This window comes from Hylobates moloch, unplaced genomic scaffold, assembly GCF_009828535.3.
Source record: "Hylobates moloch isolate HMO894 unplaced genomic scaffold, HMol_V3 SCAFFOLD_6, whole genome shotgun sequence".
In the NCBI taxonomy this organism is placed as follows: domain Eukaryota; kingdom Metazoa; phylum Chordata; class Mammalia; order Primates; family Hylobatidae; genus Hylobates; species Hylobates moloch.
The window spans coordinates 35,848,467-35,868,602 of record NW_026652281.1 but is presented as its reverse complement, the minus strand read 5'-3'; the positions used below and the strand labels follow the sequence as shown (position 1 = coordinate 35,868,602).

The 20,136-nt window shown below is 42.3% G+C and overlaps 2 protein-coding genes and 1 pseudogene across 2 annotated transcripts in view; 2 read left to right on the top strand and 1 right to left on the bottom strand.

The window, feature by feature from the left end:
- The window catches only part of SRP19 (signal recognition particle 19), a 30,973-nt gene that overhangs the window by 8,242 nt on the left and 2,595 nt on the right, over nucleotides 1–20,136 (top strand). The gene's annotated exons all lie outside the window — the stretch shown is intronic.
- REEP5 (receptor accessory protein 5) overlaps nucleotides 9,218–20,136 on the bottom strand; it is a 44,223-nt gene continuing 33,304 nt past the window's right edge. The window contains exons 4-5 of the mRNA XM_032156658.2: nucleotides 17,706–17,874; nucleotides 9,218–9,578 (exon numbers count right to left, since the gene is read on the bottom strand). Coding sequence (XP_032012549.1) covers nucleotides 9,529–9,578; nucleotides 17,706–17,874 — 219 coding nt within the window. The 3' untranslated portion in view covers nucleotides 9,218–9,528. The remainder of the gene's footprint in view (nucleotides 9,579–17,705; nucleotides 17,875–20,136) is intronic.
- Nucleotides 12,298–16,797, top strand: LOC116470269 (uncharacterized; annotated as a pseudogene).

Below are 20,136 nucleotides of genomic sequence, written 5' to 3'. Positions count from 1 at the left end.
CTTATCCTTGGGGAATACATTCCAAGAGTGGATCCCTGAAACAGCAGCTATTACTGAACCCTACATATACTATGTTTTGGCCTATTTATATATACTTGATATGGTTTGGCTGCGACCCCACCCAAAATCTCATCTTGAATTATAATCCCCCAATCCCTATGTGTTAAGGGTGGGACCAGGTGGAGATAATTGGATCATGGGGGCAGTTTCCCCTGTGCTGTTCTTGAGATAATGAGTGAGTCTTACGAGATCTGTTGGTTTTATAAGTGCCTGGCGTTTCCCGTGCTTGCAGTCACTCCATCTTGCCGTGCTGTGAAGGTGCCTGCTTCTCCTTTGCCTTCCACCATGATTTTAAGTTTCCTGAGGCTTTCTAGCAATGCGGAACTGTGAGTCGATTAAACCTGTTTCCTTTATAATTGCCCAGTTTTGGATATTTCTTCATAGCAGTGTGAGAATGGATTAATACATAACTATGATAAAGTTTATAAATTGGACACAGTAACAGATTAACAATAAAATAGAACAGTTGTAACAATATACTATAATAAAAGGTATGTGGAAATTGTCAGTCTCTCAAAATATTGTGCTATACTCACCTGTTTTGGGACCAAGGTAACTGAAACCACAGAAGTGAAACCACAGATGAGGGGTGACTACATAGCCTTTTCAGTCCTGACAGCCAAGGCAGCTAAGGAAGAAAGTAGTTGAGAATGCATACTGGGCCAGGTACAGTGGCTCACACCTATAATCCCGGCACATTGGGAGGCTGAGGCAGAAGGATCACTGAAGTCCAGGAAGTCGGGCCCAACCTGGGCAACATAGTGAGGCTGTCTCTACAGAAAATAAAAGAATTAGCTGGGCATGGTGGCACATGCCTATAGTCTTAGCTACTTGGGAGGCTGAGGTGGGAGGATTGCTTGAGCCCTGGAGGTGAGACTGCAGTGAGCCGTGATCATGCTATTCCACTCTCCTCAACAGAGCTGGACCCTGTCTCAAAAAAAAAAAAAAAAAAAAAACTGTACTGTGGTAGCCAACTGAAAAGATTTGTCACAGAAGGATGGTTGAACTCTGGAAATGGTTTACTTTGGGGGCAATAAGGATTGTCAGTGCTATATTTTGAATGTCCCCTCCAAAATGCATGTTGAAATTTAATTGCCATTGTGATGTTATTGAGAGGTGGAACCTTTGGGAGGTGATTGGGCCATGGGGGCTCTGCCCTCAGGAATGGATTAATGTTACTGTCTCAGGAGTGGGTTTGTTATAAAATGGAGTGGCCGGGCGCGGTGGCTCACGCTTGTAATCCCAGCACTTTGGGAGGCCGAGGCGGGCGGATCACGAGGTCAGGAGATCGAGACCACGGTGAAACCGCGTCTCTACTAAAAATACAAAAAAATTAGCCGGGCGTGGTGGCGGGCGCCTGTAGTCCCAGCTACTCGGAGAGGCTGAGGCAGGAGAATGGCGTGAACCCGGGAGGCGGAGCTTGCAGTGAGCCGAGATCGCGCCACTGCACTCCAGCCTGGGTGACAGAGCCAGACTCCGTCTCAAAAAAAAAAAAAAAAAAATGGAGTTCAGCCAAATTTTTCTTTTGCTCTCCTCAGCACACCTTCTTTGTCCTCTCACCTTCCACCATGGGATCACACAGCATCAAAGACCCTTGCCATATACTCGTGCCATGCTTTTGGATTTCTCAGCTCCTAATCATGAGCCAAATACACATTGCCCAGGCTGGTGTGCAGTGCCGTGATCTCAGCTCACTGCAATCTCTGCTGCCTGGTTTCAAGTGATTCTCCTGCCTCAGCCTCCCGAGTAGCTGGGATTACAGGTGCCTGCCACTGCATCTGGCTAATTTATGTAGTTTTTAGTAAAGATGGGGTTTCACCATGCTGGCCAGGCTGGTCTTGAACTCTTGACCTCATGATACACCACGCCCAGCCAATTTCTATTCATTTTTTAAGTTACCCAGTGTGTGGTGTTCTGTTGCAACAACATAAAACACTAAGATTTCAGAACTATTGCTGTAACAGTGTATTGCTGTTTCTTCACATTATCGCAATTGGTGCAATCAGTCAACTTTTTTTTTTTTTTTTTCCAGTTAAGTGAAAACTGTAATCTTTTTAAAACAGCCAAAAAATTTTTTTTGAGACAGGTCTCTCTTTTTCACCCAGGCTAAAGTGCAGTGGCACAATCACAGCTCGTTGCAGCCTCAACCTCCCAGCCTCAAGTGATCCTCCCACCTCAGCCTCCTGAGTATAAAAGTTTGTAATTAAAAAAAATTTTTTTAGAGGCCAGGTGTGGTGTGGATTACATGCCTGTAATCTTAGCACTTTGGGAGGCCGAGGCGGGCAGATAGTTTGCAGTCAGGAGTTCGAGACCAGCCTGGCCAACATGGTGAAACCCTGTCTCTACTAAAAATACAAAATTAGCCAGGCGTGGTGGTGGGTGCTTGTAATCCCAGCTACTCGGGAGGCTGAGGCAGGAGAATCACTTGAACCCTGAGAAATGGAGGTTGCAGTGAGCCGAAATTTTGCCACTGCACTCCAGCCTGGGTGACAGAGTGAAACTCCATCTGAAAAAAAATTTTTTTAAGAGGTGAGATCTCACTCAGGCTGTTCTCATATTCCTGGGCTCAAGCAATTCTCTCAAGTGGTTGGGACTAGAGGTACATGCCACCACACCTAGCTGAAAAAGGGAATCTTAATGAGACAGTTGAGTATTTATGTAGATGTTGAAGTGCTTTTTGTATTTATGAAATGTGTTCACATCCTCTACTCACTTCTTAAGGAATCTTATCAGAATTATATATAATTTTAAAAGCCAGCTAGTTTTAATAGTGTGTTTCTGTTTTAGGCATTAACCTCCATCTGTAGAAGAAGAGGATTTAGTTTTTCGTCTCTACCATTTGCTTGCATATTTCCTATCTTCCTAGCCTACCAATATATTTCATAATTTAACCACTATTCAGAGTTTACATTATTATACATTCTGTTCACAGCTCAGCCGTGTAGTACATTTGCTACTAAAAGTATGGTTGAAGGACCAGCAGCACTGGCCTCTGGTGAAAGATTGTGAAAAATGCAGTATCTCTGGCCCCAGCCCAGAAGTCAGATGTGTTTAATGAGATCCCCAAATGATTCTTTTTTTTTCTTTTTTTTTTTTTGAGACGGGAGTCTTGTTCTTGTTGCCCAGGCTGGAGTGCAGTGGCACAGTCTCAGCCCACTGCAACCTCTGCCTCCCGGGTTCAAGGGATTCTTCTGCCTCAGCCTCCCCAGTAGCTGGGATTACAGCCATGTGCTACCATGCCCAGCTAATTTTTGTATTTTTAGTAGAGATGGGGTTTCGCTGTGTTGGCCAGGCTGGTCTCAAACTCCTGGCCTCAAGTGATCTGCACACCTTGGCCTCCCAAAGTGCTGGGATTAGGTGTGAGCCATTGTGCCCAGCCTCATCATTTTAAAATCTTTTCTGGAGTCCTTTGCCTGGCTCTGATCTCTTACTCTTTAGACCTAGTGCAGAGCTTCACTCTGGGTTCTCACCATTGTCTGGAGTGACTCAAGCCACTGCTTTGCTGTTTTGGGGATCCTCTGTTGTGTATCCTGTGTATTCCTGTTTTATGTTACTGTTTTGTTTTGTATATCTTGTTCTCAGGATCTTCCCGAGAAAAGTGCAAGAGAGGTAAATGTTCTTAGACCTTGCATATTTGGAAATTTCATCATTCTACCCTTACATTGTTTGGCTGGATATAGAATTACCTTTGGAAGTCATTTTGTTTAAGGAATTCAAGGGAATTGCTTTTTGGTCTTCTGACCTCTTGTAGCTGAAGGGAAGTTGTAGCCATTCTGGTTTACTATCATGATCCTGGTTCCAGTATTCTGAAATATCACAGTTGTGTGCTTTGCGTGGGTCTTTTTTTTTTTTTTTTTTTTTTTTTTTTTTGCCCATCGTGCTGGGCAGCTAAGTGGGCTTTCAGTCTGCGAACTTGTGTTTTCGGCTCTGGGAAAGTTTTTTGAAAATTTCGTTGATGATTTTTCTCCTCTTTCTGACCTTTCTTGGTACTCTTTATTTGACTATTAGACCTGCTGGTCTGATCCTCAGGTTTTCTTTTTTTTTTTTTTTTTTTTGCCTTTATATTCTACTTCTTAGATTTGCTCAGCTTTATTTTATTTTCCAAACTTTCCTATTCTTTTTTTTTTTTTTTTTTTTTTGATGGTGTTTCACACCGTCACCCAGGCTGGAGTGCAGTGGCCCAATCTCAGCTCACCGCAACCTCTGCCTCCTGGGTTCAGGTGATTCTCCTGCCTCAGCCTCCTGAGTAGCTGGGATTACAGGCATGCGGTACCAAGCCTGGCTAATTTTTCTATTTTTAGTAGAGATGGGGTTTCTCCATGTTGGTCAGGCAGGTCTCGAACTCCCGACCTCAGGTGATCCGCCTGCCTGGACCTCCCAAAGTGCTGGGATTACAGGCATGAGCCACTGCGCCCAGCCTTCTTTTTAACTTCTTTAAGCTCTTGCCATCTGCATATTTCATTTTTCTAGCATTCTATTCTCCATTCATGGATGTAATTTATTTCTCAGAAGGTGAGATTTGTAGTCTTACTGTTTCCAAGTTCCTTTTCTTTCCTTCTGTTTTTATTTTGATCCCTATCATGTTAAGTAGCTTTGTTTTGGTTGCTGGTTTTTAAGATAGAAGGACCAAAAGGTTGATTATAAGTTGAGATCTGGCCTGGGTGCTATGGCTCACACCTGTAATCTCAGCACTTTGGGAGGCTGAGGCAAGAAGATCACTAGAGCCCAGGACTTCAAGACCAGCCTGGGCAACATAGGGAGACTCCCTCTCTACAAAAAGGATAAAAAATTAGATGGGCCTGGTGGCACATACCTGTAGTTCTAGCTACTCTGGAGGCTGAGGCAGGAGAATCACTTGAGCCCAGGAGACTGAGGCTGCAGAGAGTTGTGATCACGCCACTGCACTCCAGCATGGGTGACAGAGTGAGTCCTTGTCTCAAAAAAACAAAAAACCAGAAAAGTTCAGAGTGGCAGGATATGGTGGCTCATGCTTGTAATCCCAGCACTTGGGGAGGCCAAGGCAGGTGGATCACTTGAAAGCCCAGGAGTTTGAGACCAGCCTGGCTAACAAAAGAAGAGTCTTGTCCTCATTACTAGTCTCTACCAATGGGTCTCAACCCTGGCTCCATACTAGGATCACCTACAGAGTTGTTAAAGCATACTGGCACCTGGGTACCATGGTAGACTAATTAAATCAGCACTTTGTTAGTGGAGGCAGAGATCAATATTATTGAAAACGTCCTCAGATGATTCCAGTGTGCAGCCAGGTCTGAAAACCTCTGTGTATTAAGATACAAAGATAGCATTTACCTAACCCATTGGTTTTATCTCAAAGTGCAGTTCCTGGACCCAACATTGCCTGGGCTGTTTAAAAATGCAAAACTTTCAGCCCCACCCCAGACTTCCTGAATCAGAATCTTAGAGGACAGTAATCTTTTTTAACAACACTCCTCTCCATCCCCATCCTCCATCAGTTCTGATGCGCACCAGTTTGTTTTTTTTTTTTTTTTTTTGAGATGGAGTTTCCCAGGCTAATGTGCAAATGGTGTGATCTTGGCTCACTGCAACCTCTGCCTCCTGGGTTCAAGCCATTTTCCTGCCTCAGCCTCCCAAGTAGCTGGGATTACAGGAATGCACCACCACACCCGGCTAATTTTTTGTGTTTAGGAGAGACAGGGTTTCACTATGTTGGCCAGGCTGGTCTCGAACTCCTGACCTCAGGTGATTCACCCACCTTGGCCTCCCAAAGTGCTGGGATTACAGGCGTGAGCCACCGCATCTGGCCCACACCAAAGTTTTTGGGAAGCATCGATCTAACCAAGGAAACTCCTAAGTATGTATATTGTAAGATTTTAAGAGTTAATGTTCTAGCAGTGAGCCAGGAAAACTTTTAATATCCTCAAATCTGTTTACTTTCCAGCCATGCTATATAGAACTGTAATCTTTGATGGGTAAAGATCTGAATTGTACCTGTGTTATTCTAAACACCATAATTCTAGATATGCAGACATCAAAAAGCAGATGTAGGAGACCGTGCAGACCAACGCATACCTTCAGAAGTACGTTTTGTTTTTGTTTTTTTTTTTTTTGAGACAGGGTCTGGCCCTGTCGCCCAGGCTGGAGTGCACTGGCACCATCTTGGCTCACTGCAGCCTTCACCTCCCAGGCTCAAGTCCTCCCACCTCAGCCTCCTGAGTAGCTGGGACTATGGGTACGCTTCACCACACCCAGCTAATTTTTTTGTATTTTTTGTAGAGGCAGGGTCTCACCATGTGGCCCAGGCTAGTCTTGAACTCATGCACTCAAGCAATCCGCCCACCTCGGCATCCCAAAGTGCTGGGATTACAGGTCCGCTAGGCCAGAAGTGGGTATTTTTATCAAAATTCTCAAGTACTCCTTTTTTTTTTTTTTATCTCTTCTGAAAACAAGTACAGCATAATTTGGAGGCACACGTAAAAAGTTTACTACATCAAGGCCAGGCGCAGTGGCTCACGCCTGTAATCCCAGCACTTTGGGAGGCCGAGGCGGGCGGATCATGAGGTCAGGAGATCGAGACCATCCTGGCTAACGCGGTGAAACCCCGTCTCTACTAAAAAATACAAAACAGTAGCCGGGCGTGGCGGTGGGTGCCTGTAGTCCCAGCTACCCGGGAGGCTGAGGCAGGAGAATGGCGTGAACCCAGGAGGCAGCTGAGATCGTGCCAGTGCACTCCAGCCTGGGTAACAGAGCAAGACTCCATCTCAAAAAAAAAAAAAAGTTTATTACATCAAGATGCATTCAATACACTATCTTAAGTCATAGGAGACTTCTTTTTGTGTAATGCAATACACAGATTAAAAAAACTAGTGGATTCAGTTTCCTTTAAATGTAGTGCTAATTATTGGTAGAAACTTTTTGAGTTGGTATGTTTTCTTTAGGGCAAGTCTTTTCCTCTGGTAGGCAAGAACCACCAGGAGAAAACTACAAGCCATGTGAGGAATAGAGTTAATAAAGAGCACTGTTTGTGGCTCATTTATCTGTATTTACTTAAAACTTTGCTTAAATAATTCTGGGTTAGGAAAAAAGCCCCACAAAATAAAATCAAATATAACAGTTAAATGAGAACTCAATTTTATTTACATCTATTTCCATTCAGTGTATCACATCTTCAGGATAGGTGATAACAGTGTGAAGGGTGTGCTCATTTTCTTCAGCTGTGAGTAGAGGACTCTTTCCCCAGAGTAGCAGTTGTTGATCCAAATGATTGAAGCCTTCAGGTAAGGGAATAACTGCTGCAGGAATTCTTTCTTGAAGAATTTAAGCTGTTTGGTAGGAATTCTGTAACTACATACCTTTGAAACACTATTCACATTCAAATAAACGCTTGTTTTCTAGCCAGACACAGGCTCAATTAGTTTTTCAAACTCTAGCCAAGGCAGTATTTCATTTGGGAAATCATGTGGCAGAACTGCTCAATTCCTAACTTCTCCTGCTATTAACATTTACGCTTAGACTGCCAACAACAGTTAACTTAAATTTCAGTCTCAAGGGAACAAAAAACATTGCATTCAGAATTTAATATAGTATTTTAAAACTAATTTTAGCCTGTAAGTCATTATGAGCAATAGTAACTTTTATACCTCCTCATCATGTCTGATAATATATTCTATATGCTGTCAATCTGATTATATAGTCTATATGCTAGAAGTTGCTAATTTTCATTCTGCCACCAAGAAAATTGTACTTTTATTTATGAGAAAAGGATTTAAATACTCCTAGATACTTAAAAAAATTTTTTTTAATCTAAAAGTTGATTTTCTCCCAAGAACAATTTTGTTTGCTTTCTACAAAGTTTTAAGTTTAATAGAATGCCGGTAATCACCACTGTTTTCCTCCCCAAAATAAATGCTGTGATCCATATTATATTAGAGTGATACTGTCACTTAGTATTGATATCTTTAATATTTTTTACATCATGAGACATCGTTATGATCTTACCTGATTGTTATCTCAAGGTGAGCTAATCATCTTTATTTGCCTTAAAAAATACTGTACTGGCTGGATATTTAATCTTGTTAGTTTAGTTTTACACTTGTTTTAGTCTAGTTTAATTCAAAAGGACTCTTAACAGTATGGTGTAAAACTCAGATTTTCTAGTCCAGACAAATTGCTCTCTATAACAATTTGGCAGATCAATGGAGACATCCGTTTTAACTTTATTGTTCTGTACTTACTATGTAGTCATGTGCAGTTTATCAACACAAAGAATACGGATGAGGGCATTTAAATGGACTACAAGTGACTCTGACTTGTAAACTAGGGAAGCCTCTTGTGTTTGACCTTAAAGGCCAGAGAAAAACTGAAGATAGATTGACTTAACTATTGCCAAGCAGATTATGGGTTACTTTATACTTCCTTTCATTCTCCCAGAATTGCTCTTAGAGCTAGGTGTCGTCATTAGCATGTTGTTGCTAATTATATAAACAAGAACATACGTGTAATCAGAGGTGGACAAATCTCCAGAAGTTCCTTAAACTGGTTTAAAAAAGAAGATTGGGAAAGAAGACTAAATCAACATGTTTCTCTGCTTTGAAGATAAAACCAGAAATGGTTTCCATTGTGGCATCTTGACAATAGACAAATATGTAAAGTTTATAGCAGATAAGACAGTATTACTAGTTTTTCAGGGAATTGAGAGTTACAGGTTACTCGTGTGTGTGTGTGTGTGTGTGTGTTTCTGTAAATTTCTTGATTTATCACTAGAGTGACTAACTGCTTTATAAAGCTATCCTGGTATTCATATGCCATATACTAGGGAAACAACCAGGCCAATCTCCATTCGATTTCATTTCTCACTTTGTTCATTTGCATATTAATCACATATTTCCTAAAGTATTATTTAATAGACCACACCCACACAATGGTTCCTCCAGCTTTTGGCAGGTGGTCTTACTGTACAGAAGTTATGACACATACAACCTTCCCCTGCTCCCTCCCCATGAGCATGATGCATGTTGTAGTCAGACAGTAACATCCATATGTACATGTGCACAAATACATTAAAAACATTTCAGAATTATATAAAATTGTACATTACAGGAAGTAGAACCATAAAGATTATCCTAAGTGTAACTACAGAGAAAATGCATGCAGGGAGAGCCCAGTAAAGTACACAGCCTTTGGGGTATATAATTTTATTTTAAGTTTATATTTCCTGCAAGATGATAGTAACATACATCTTTTCCTACCCAGAGGCAAAATACATTTTCCAAAAACTTGGACACTGCCCACTGCATTAAGTTTAAAGTGCTCCCTATGTATATAGACAGTAAAAGTAAGCAAAGAAACTTACAACACATTCCAATCTTTAATATATCAAAATTGTTTCCAGCGCAACATTATTAAAATAATTATACCACAGTCCCTAATATAACATCAAGCTCTAGTAGGAAGGTACAGAGAGGGCAGGAAGTTTCCATCCAGTCTGGTTTAGGTGCTCTTCTTTTCTTCACCCAGTAAATTCACGGTGGCTTTCTTGGCTGTTAGGAGGGAAAGAAAAATACATCAAAGCTCTTTGGAATGCAAGCTTTGTGTCTGATGTAGCTACTAGATAACAAAACTTGGATGACTCATGTTCAGGTGCGATCGTGTTGGGGTTTGTGGTCTGGGCTAAGAGGGTTTCCAGGAAATGGAGAAGGTACCTCTTAGAGCACAAATCCTAAATACTTGAGCAAAATACTTGAAGGTCATCTAGCCTAGCCCCTTGTGACAGTGTCACCTAAACTGTCTGCCCTCTGTTCTCCTTTAAGCATTAAAAGAAGCAGAGATTCCTTAAGAGTGGTGTTCAAATTCTAGTTTGTATCTGTGTGCTTGCCTGTAAGATTTCACTTATCAATATATTATCAATCTGATGACAACTAGGTCATCATATTTATCCCATGGTGACAAATCAGAGAAGTCCTCATTCCCAGCACTAGAAATACAGTCATCCCTTGATATATGTGTTTGGGCGGGGGGGGGGGGGGGTGGGGGGGGTGCGGGAGAGGAGATTAGTTCCAGGAACCCTACAGATACCAAAATCTGTGAGTGCTCAAGCCCTTAAATAGAATGGCATACATAGTATTTCCATATAACCTATGTGCTTCCATATACTTTATTTATATTTTTTTATTTTTTGAGATGGAGTCTCAGGCGCAGTGGCGCGATCTCGGCTCACTGCAGGCTCTGCCTCCCGGGTTCATGCCATTCTCCTGCCTTAGCCTCCCGAGTAGCTGAGACTACAGGCACCCGCCACCACACCCAGCTAATTTTTTTTGTATTTTTAGTAGAGATGGGGTTTCACCGTGTTAGCCAGGATGGTCTCGATCTCCTGACCTCGTGATCTGCCTGCCTCGGCCTCCCAAAGTGCTGGGATTATAGGCGTAAGCCACCGCGCCCGGCCTCTTCCATATACTTTAAATCTCAGCCAGGCATAATGACTCATGCCTGTAATCCCAGCACTGTGGGAGGCTGAGGTCGGAAGATCACTTGAGGCCAGGAATTTGAGACCAGCCTGGCCAATATGAATGGTGAGACCCCCACCCCCCACCTCTATTTTTAAAAAATTTTAAAAGCCCATCTCTAGTTAAAATACCTAATGCAACATGAATGCTATATAAATTGTTGTTTGTTATACTAAATTGTTTTTAAAATCTATATTTATACTCTTATTGTGCCACCATTCTGTCCTATGATGAGAAGAGTTTGCTCTAAGTCTTTGAGTTGGTGACAAGACACTACATTGATCAAGAAAACATTCTGTCCAGGTGTGGTGGCTCATGTCTGTAATCCCAGAGCATTGAGAGGCTGAGGTAGGAGTATTCCTTGAAGCCAGGAGTTTGAGATCACCCTGGCCAAAACACAGTGAGAGCCCATCTCTACAGAAAAAAAAGAAAAATATATTTTCTTACGTCTGCAGGAGACCAAGCCTTCCACTTTCTAATTACCAAGTGGCAGGGAATGTGCTATTAGAACCAGTGCAGTGTGAGAGATGGAGGGGAAAGGGGTTGTCTAGAAGCTCCAGGGCCCCCTGTGAAAGAGATTTTACAATCTGCAGCTGTTCTTGATGGAACCCAGAGTCTTAGTGATGAGAGCCAAGGAGTCCCTTCTTGTCCACCAGCTGCCTGACAGCTGTTCTCCCTTTGCTCTGTTAAAATTACTGAACCAAGTTCGTAGCAAAGGAGAAAATGTCGTCCTTCCCTTAACTAATAACCCTTTGAAAAAATTCCTAGTTAATCCAGAAGCTTTGAGAAAAGTCTAAAATGTGTCAGCATGTAAATTCCTCCTAACTTATTTTAATTCTCTTGCCCCTATTTAGAAATGTGTCATACCAAAGTAAGATTGGATTTTAAGTATTGATATCTAAGAGAACCAAGAGGCTAAGGAATGTGGATGAAGTAGACAGAAATGACATCACCACAGTTGCTGATTAGGCTAAGGGAAGGGAGAAGAAAAGAAAGCTCTTAAAAAGAAGCTGGTAATCCTGGCCGGGCGTGGTGGCTCACACCTGTAATCCCAGCACTTTGAGAGGCCGAGGTGGGTGGATCACTTGAGGCCAGGAGTTTGAAACCAGCCTGGCCAACATGGCATAACCGTGTCTGTACTAAAAATACAAATATCAGCTGGGCGTGGTGGCCTACACCTGTAATCACAGCTACTTGGGAGGCTGAGGCAGGAGAATCCCTTTAACCTGGAAGGTGGAGGCTGCAGTGAGCCGAGATCATGCCACTGCACTCCAGCCTGGTCAACGGAGTGAGACTCTTGTTTCAAAAAAAAAAAAAAAAAAAAAAAGCCGGCAATCCTAAAGTGGGAGGAGGTTAAGGCTACAAGTTAAAAAATACCTAAAACATATTGAAGTAGACTGGATTTGTACGCCCAAAAGTAGGAGTCCAGAGAAGAGAGGTCTGTGAGGGAGAAATGAGGAACATACCACCTCTGGGGCATCAGTGCTGCTGGAGAACTGTCTTGGGATTTTACTTCCCCATGGTCAGGCTACCTCACAACTCCCATGTTTAACTACCACAGAGCTCTAAAAAAACACAAAAACCTTTCTCCAATTTCTAAAATCCTTGAGTCCCTCTGGAACTCAAGATCTGTATCCTCACCCATTCCTCCAAATGTTTCCTTTACCTTCTTGCTCTTAGAGAAAGCTGGCTGTGCCCTGAGGACATTGCTTTCTCCAGTGGTGGCTGTTTCTTTCCTCTCATGACCCTAGTACAAATGGATCTGGTAGGTGTTGTTTTTGTTCTTCATTGCCACTTTCAGAATCTCATGTCATCAGATTATATCACTGAGTAGCCTTCCTTTTCCCTGTCATCCCTGGCTCTTGGGCTGCTCTGCCTTATTTCGTGAAGATTTTAGCTCCTAACTTAATGTTCCTTTCTAACACTACTCCTATTATTTATTTATTTATTTATTTAGAGACAGGATCTCACTCTGTCACCCAGGCTGGAGTGCAGTGATACCATCTCAGCTCACTGCAGCCTGAACCTCCCAGGCTCAGGTGATCCTCCCATCTCAGCCTCTTGAGTAGCTGGGACTACTGGTACGCATCACCACATCTGGCTAATTTTTGTTTTTTTGTAGAGATTGGTTTTCACCATGTTACTCAGGCTGGTCTCAAACACCTGAGCTCAAGCAATCCACCTACCTTGACCTCTCAAAGCTCTGGGATTACAGGTGTGAGCACTGCACTTGACCTACTACTCCTATTTTAATTATTGATGATTTTAATATCCATGTAGACATAGCTGACCTAATATCCTGACCTCTTAGTTCCTCCCCTCCAATAACCCTTACGTTCCACCCTACATATGGCACTGACTCCCAGGATCCCTGTTAGTACCAATACTGCAGTCTCTCCATAATCTTGTATCAAGCATCCCCCTCACCCACTATCACCTTTTATCTTTGTAGTGCACTCCCCACCCCCCTTTTTTGCTCATTGTAGATGATGGTGGAGTATTCCCGCTATTATCCTGATTCAGAGTTCTCCCACCACCACTTCCCACCTTATTCAGGTTAAATTCCATTGTCAAGCATTAACCACTCCACAGTCCCACCCTCACTTCATAGTTCTTGCTGGAAATCACAACCTTGACACAACTCTCCACCTACTCTGCAGCTATACCCATGTAGCTGAGTATGGCTGGAGAAAAACATAAACAAGAACTGGTTTCACTATAAATTCATGAACACAAATGTCAAGCATGCCTTTAACACTGCCTGACAGTCCATTTACTCTCTGACTGACTGTCCTAGAAGGGCCAGCACACTGCGCCACACTCGCTTATGTAGTGTCCATGGCTGTTTTCACACTACAGTGGCAGAGCAGAGTAGCTGTAACAGAGACATGATAGCTCACGAAACTTAAAACATTTGTTATCTGGCCTTTTACAGAAAAAGTTGAGCAGTCCCTCTCCTTTGCAACTATTTCATACCTTCTCTTTCCATTGTCTCCTTCCCCATCCTCTCTCAATTGGCCTTCTTTCTTCCTACTTTACTGAGAAATTTGAAACAATTAGAAAGTCACTTCTGTAGGCTCCCATAGTCACATGTGCTCACAGCATACCATAAACCCTGATTTCCCTGCTGTTATCATAAACCTCTAGCTCTTCTGACCAATCCCTCTACTGTACACTGGATCCTTCACTGGTCAAGGACAGAGCTCCAACAATTCACCCTCTCAGTCCTATCATTTTTTGCTCTGTTGAATTATTCCCATTCATTTTCAAACAGGCCTTGTTTCTCCTACCTTAAGAAAAAAACTTTTAAAATTTCAGGACCCTAATTCCTTCTTCCAGTTATAGCCCCATTCTTCTGCTCCCCTTTACAGGAAATTTCTCAAAAGAAAGATCTATATTCTCTCATCCCTTTTCTCTCATTCTCTCAAATCCATTGCAATCAGGAGTTTGATACCACTCCACAAAATCTGTGTTATCAAAATCACTAGTACCTTCCTCATTGCTAAATCTGCTCAGTTCTCAGTCCTTATCTTACTTGACCTGTCGACAGCATGTAACATCACAGATCACTTCTCCTCTTTGAAAGAAACACTTTCTGTTCTTGGCCCCAAGGATACCACACACTCATGGTTTTCTTGCTACCTCAATTGGCCACTCCTTAATCAGTCTGCTTTGCCGGTTGCTTCTCATTTCTCTGGTCTCTAAACCTTAGACTCCCCAGCGTTCAGTCTTTGGACCTCCTGTTTCCTAACTACACTACCTTCGTGATCTTATCTAGTCTCATGCTTAATATTTATAAGCTTGTGGCCCCCAAATTTATATCTCCAGTCCAGACCTGTTTCTTGAACTCTTGACACCTGTATCCAACTAGCTATTTGACTAATCCTTGTAGGTATCTAACAGACACCTCAAACAAATGTCCAGGACTGAATTCCATATCCCCCCACCCACCACAGCCTCCCACCCCAACAAAACCTCTTCTACCCAGTCTTCTCCAGCTCAGTGGCAATTTTATCCTTCCATTTGTTCAGGCTAAAAAGCTCGTCCTTGTCCTTAACCCCCCTTGCCCAATCCATGAGCAAATCCCATTACTTCTAACTTTGAAATATATCAAGAGTCTGATACTTCTTACCCCCTACCACTACACAAGGAACCAAGCCACCATCATCACCTCCAGCCAGATCACTGCAAGAACCTTTTAACTGTTCTCCCAATTTCCTGCCTTATCCGCATTCAGTCTGTTCCTAATACATTGGCCACAGGCATCTTGTTAAAACACAGAACAGATCATTTTGCTCCTGTGGTTAAAATTCCCCAATGCCTCCACATCTCACACAGAGTAGAAGCGAAACCTTTATGGTCTATAAGGCATTATGTGATATGTCTTCCAGCCTCCACTCGCAACCTCTCCCACCTCGTTTCCTCCTGCACCCCTCTAGATCACTTCTTCTGTTGCCCCCACCTCAGGACTTCTGTATATGCAGCTCATTCTGGACTATGATTCCCCATGGTTCCTTCTTTTACCATTTTCTCCCTCTCTATTTTTTTTTTTTAGGGGAATAGGGTTTTGCTTTGTAACCCAGGCTAGAGTGGCACAGCTCACTTGCAGCCTTGACTACCTGGGCCCAAGTGATCCTCCTGCCTCAGCCTCCTGAGTAGCTGGGACCACAGGCTTGCGTTACAATGTCCAGCTAATTTTTTAATTTTTGTAGAGAGCAGGTCTCCATAGGAGACCCCGTCACAAACAAGCTGGTCTCAAACTCCTGGCCTCAAGTGATCTCCTGCCTTGGCCTCCCAAAATGTTGGGATTATATGCTGAGTCACTGTTCCTGATTCCTTTACTACTATTGAGTCTGATTCAGTAGAGCCTTCTGGTAAAGATTTCCTAAATGTCTCTATTTAAAATCATAACCATCCCTCCAGTCCTTGGCCCCCGCATCTTTCTACTTGCTTTATTTTTTCCCTATATTATCTGGTAAATATACCATCTAATTTTCAATTTTACTGCCTATCTCTCAACTAGACTGTAAGCTTCATGAATTCAAGGAATATGGTCTCTTTGGTTTGCTGGTTCACTGCCAGTGTTATGAACATGCTTGGCACATATTAAACACCTCAATAAATAAATATTTATTGAGTGAATCAATCAGAGCTGAGAGTGGACATTCTTTTGTACCCATAACAAACACTGAACAGCATACTGAACCGATCAACCTGAACTGAATTAGGCTGGCCGTCAGGGCCTCCAAAGTACTGCTTCTGTCTGGTCAGCCTGCTGCTACAGCCTTGGCCAGCTAGGCCCTGCTGCTCATGGTGCCAGCCCAGAGAGAAGCCAGCCGGGAGATGGTGAGTGCTGTGGGGGTGGGGAGCCTCAAGGAGAAGGCACTGAGGAGGAAACTGAAAAACGGTTAGCAGCTCAAACTGCCAGAGACAGAAAGCAAGCTCAAATGAGTGACCTGAAACAGCAAGTGGTAGATTTAGAACAGAACCAAAAACTTTTGCTAGGAAATCAGCTTTTACAAGAGAAAATGCATGGACTCGTAGTTGAGAACCATGAGTGAAGACAGCACTTGGGGATGGATGCTCTGGTTACTGAAGAGGAGGCGAAAACCAAGATAATTCCATCTATTTGATGCTTGACATCCCTAACTAGGCAGATGAGGGTAGAAGTTAGTTGTGGTGGGGTTGGAAGTAAACATCAACTACCTTCCCAGTATGATATCCTGTTGGGCATTCTGGACAACTTAGACCCAGGAGTGTTCTTCAAATATCCTTCCCCAGAGTCTGCCAGCCTGGAGCAGCTCCCAGAGGTCTACTCAGAAGGACCCAATTCCTAACCAGCCTCCGTTACTCTGTCAGTGGGGACATTATCAGCCAAGCTTGAAGCTATTAATGAACTAATTAATTTTGACTACATATATGCCAAGCCCGTAGTCTGAGACAGAGAGCCAAGCTAATGTGGTAGTGAAAATCAAGGAAGCACCTCTCAGCCTCTTAGAGAACGATCACCCAGAATTCATGGTCTCAGTGAAGGAAGACTTTGTAGAAGATGACTTCATTCCAGACCTGGGTATCTCCACTCTACTTCCATCCAGCCACTGCCCGAAGCCATCTTCTTGTCCACTGGATATTTATAGTGACTGTGGGTATGAGGGCTCCCCTTTCCCCTTCAGCGACATGGCCTCTCCACTTGGTTCAAACCATTCTAAGGAGGCGACTGGCCAATTAACTCTTTCCCCAGCTGGTTAGTGTCTAAGGAGTGATCCAATACTATTGCTCTTTTCCTTGACTATTACACTGCCTGGAGGATAGCAGAGAAGGCTGCCTGTGCTTCATTCAAAAGGCCAGAGAGTGTACAGTCCTAGAGAATTCCCCTAACATATTTACCTGTTCAAACGTCATAGATAACCCCAAGTATTGTCTTGGCATCCAGCAGTCCAAGGTATTCGATACGTTACAATTCAGAACTATAGCTTTTGAGGTTGTACTTTTTCTAAAGAGTGGTAGTTTGCCCTAAATATTTATTGTGTGAGGGTGATTAGACAAGTGTATTAGAGTAGACATGGAATTCATGAATGGCTCTTTATCATTTCTCCTCCCCCTTTTTGGCATCCCAGGCTTGTCTCTAGTTTTAGGTCCTTTAGTTTGCTTCTGCAAGTGGAGAGAACACGTACCTGAGGGGGCTCTTTTCCCTCATGTACAGTTCAAGTAAAGATCAAGAATTTTTTGTAAAATTATAGAAATTTACTATGTAAATGCTTGATGGAATTTTTCCTGCTAGTACAGCTTTTGAAAGGTGCTTTCTCCATTTATTTAAAACTACCTATATAATTAAGTATAATGCAAAAAAATTAAACAATTAGAAGAGATGTACTTGCATATCAATATAGATGATTCTCTAAAATCGCTGCCTACCAAGGAAAGTCATTTTTCCTAATGTTCTGACTGAAGGCTACATTAAATGTGGCATGGAGGAAGAGTCTTGGGAAAAGTCGAGAACTGTAAGTGTTCTCAATAGGCAAAGACTTGTAAAGAAATCCCAGAGTAACGTTGGCATTTGGCTGAGGGGTGCTGATAAGACAAGAAGGCCAGGAAGCCTGTTACTTGTGCCCAGTGTGTCACATCTCCTCTCACATGTGCGGCCATGTTGTTCCTGAGTCTTACCTTCTTTAGTGATGGCATCTGCAGTCTCTTTGGCCTTGTCTTTAAGGTCCTTGACCACATTGTCCACCTGGGACTCGTGCTTCAGGAAGAAAGGACGGATGATGCGCTTGTAGAGCAGTTCAGCCCCGTTAGAAGGGCTCGGAGCCATGCACCACAGCAGGAAGCCACACTGCACAGAATAAGAGCCAGCATGGGTAACAGGAGGGTGGAGCGGGCACATTCTGAGAATACACACTGTCTTTCACTACTCTGGGGATGGGAAATGCCTCTGTTATTTTCTCCAAAGGCATTACCAGTGTTTTCTGCAGGTTAAAGGTGGGCTTTCTTTAGATGGAAAAAACATGATGAGTGATGAGCTGATAAGGAAAAGCTGAGACTAAAAAACAAAGGGTAAAACACCAGGTCCAGGAGCTTAACTATCTTCCTAACTTGGACCACGTTTTAGTATATAACTGTAAGAGGCTTTTATTAATCATAACTCTTAGAAATCAATTTAAGAAAATATAGTATTTATCTGCATGTATAAAGCCCTGTACAGATAAGCCTAATATCTAGGAGGCCTGTGCTTGGTAGGCTTCTGTTGGTAAGTTTATCACATTTATTCATCCTGTTACAGAAAAAATACCTTGTCCATTCTTGAATTCTTCCTTTGGTGGAACCTCAGTTTTGGGTAGATCTTAGCCTTCAAGGAATCTTTACAGCTGTTCTTCATTTTTCATCTTGAATGTAGTTATTATTCCTAACTCCTTTACAGCTCTACTTTGCCATTGAGATTTTTTTTTAATTGACAAGAATTCTGCCCTAATTACTTAAATAAGGATTTTCACACTATGTCCAAAATATTTTTACTGTTTATTCAAATAATAAATACCAACTCGCCACTTCAAGTCATCCATGCAGTTTACTCCTTTTTAAGATAAAAAGAAAAAAAGAAGGAAAGGGAATATTCAGAGTAATCTGCCCATTTCCCTAGAAAGTTTAATAAACAACATACTGAGTTATTTCAGTTTAAAAGATTTTAACCACATTGTATTCCACACAGCCTAGGTGACTACAAAAAAACAGAAGTCACTTACAGAGATTCCAAATCGGTATTTTTTACAACTTCTTCTTAATGTAAAAACATCTTAATTTCTCATGCTTTAAATTTAAAAGTCTTAGTCCTTATGATTCCAAACCAAGGGATGTACTCTAATAATCAACAAGCTATGATGCCTTTCTAAGATAGTCTTTCAAGTGTTTTAGAGATACAAAGCTGATAAAGGGCTAACACTAATGACAAGAGTTTCAGTTTAAAATGCACAAATAGCTCACTCCATCAGCACCATGTTGGCTCTGAGAAATTTATACTACACTTTGAACTTGTATTGCACTCAAAATAGAAAACGAAACCCAAGTTCTCAACAATATCTCCAGATTATTCTTTTTGAGAGTCTTGCTCTGTCACCAAGGCTGGAATGCAGTGGCATGAACATGGCTTACTGCAGCCTTGAACTCCTGGGTTCAAACAATCTTCCCACCTCAGCCTCCCAAGTAGCTGGTACTGACTGCAGGCATGAACCACCAGGCCTGGCTAAATTTTTATAACTTTTTTTTGTAGAGACAAGTCTCACAATGTTGCCCAGACTCCCCTTATCTCAACTACAGTAAAAAGTAACTCTTGAAATGTAACCTTTATGAATTAAAATTTGTTACACATGCACAAGAGTTTTTAAGACAGAGACTTGCTGGGCATGGTGGCATGCACCTGTAGTCCCAGTGACTTGGGAGGCCAAGGTGCAAGGATTGCTTGGGCCCAGGAGTTGGAGACTGACATGGTTTAGCTGTGTCCCCACCCAAATCTCATCTTGAACTGTAGCTCTCATAATTCTCATGTGTTGTGGAAAGGACAGGGTGAGAGATAACTGAATCATGGGCGTGGTTTCCTGCCATACCGTTCTCATGGTAGTGAATAAGTCTCACGAGATGTGATAGTTTTATAAGGAGTTTCCCCTTTCGCTTGGCTCTCATTCTTTCTTGCCTGCCACCGCCATGTAAAACATCCCTTTGCTTTTCCTTCATCTTCCACCACGATTGTGAGGCCTCCACAGCCATATGGAATTGTGAGTCAATTAAACCTCCTTCCTTTATAAATTGCCCAGTCTCGGCTATGTCTTTACTGCTAATAAAGCAGCATGAGAACAGACTAATGCAGAGATCATCCTGGGCAACACAGCAAGAGCTCATCTCAAAAACAAAACAAAACCCAGAGACTATAGGACTAAATTTTTTATAAAACCCCAAAACTATAGCTGTATGCTTAAGAAACATACCTACAACAAAACCAAATAGGAACACTGAAAATAAAGTTATGGGAAAGATATATCAGACAAACACCAACTCCCAAAATAGCTCATTAGTAATATTAATACATACAAATTACTTAAGGCAA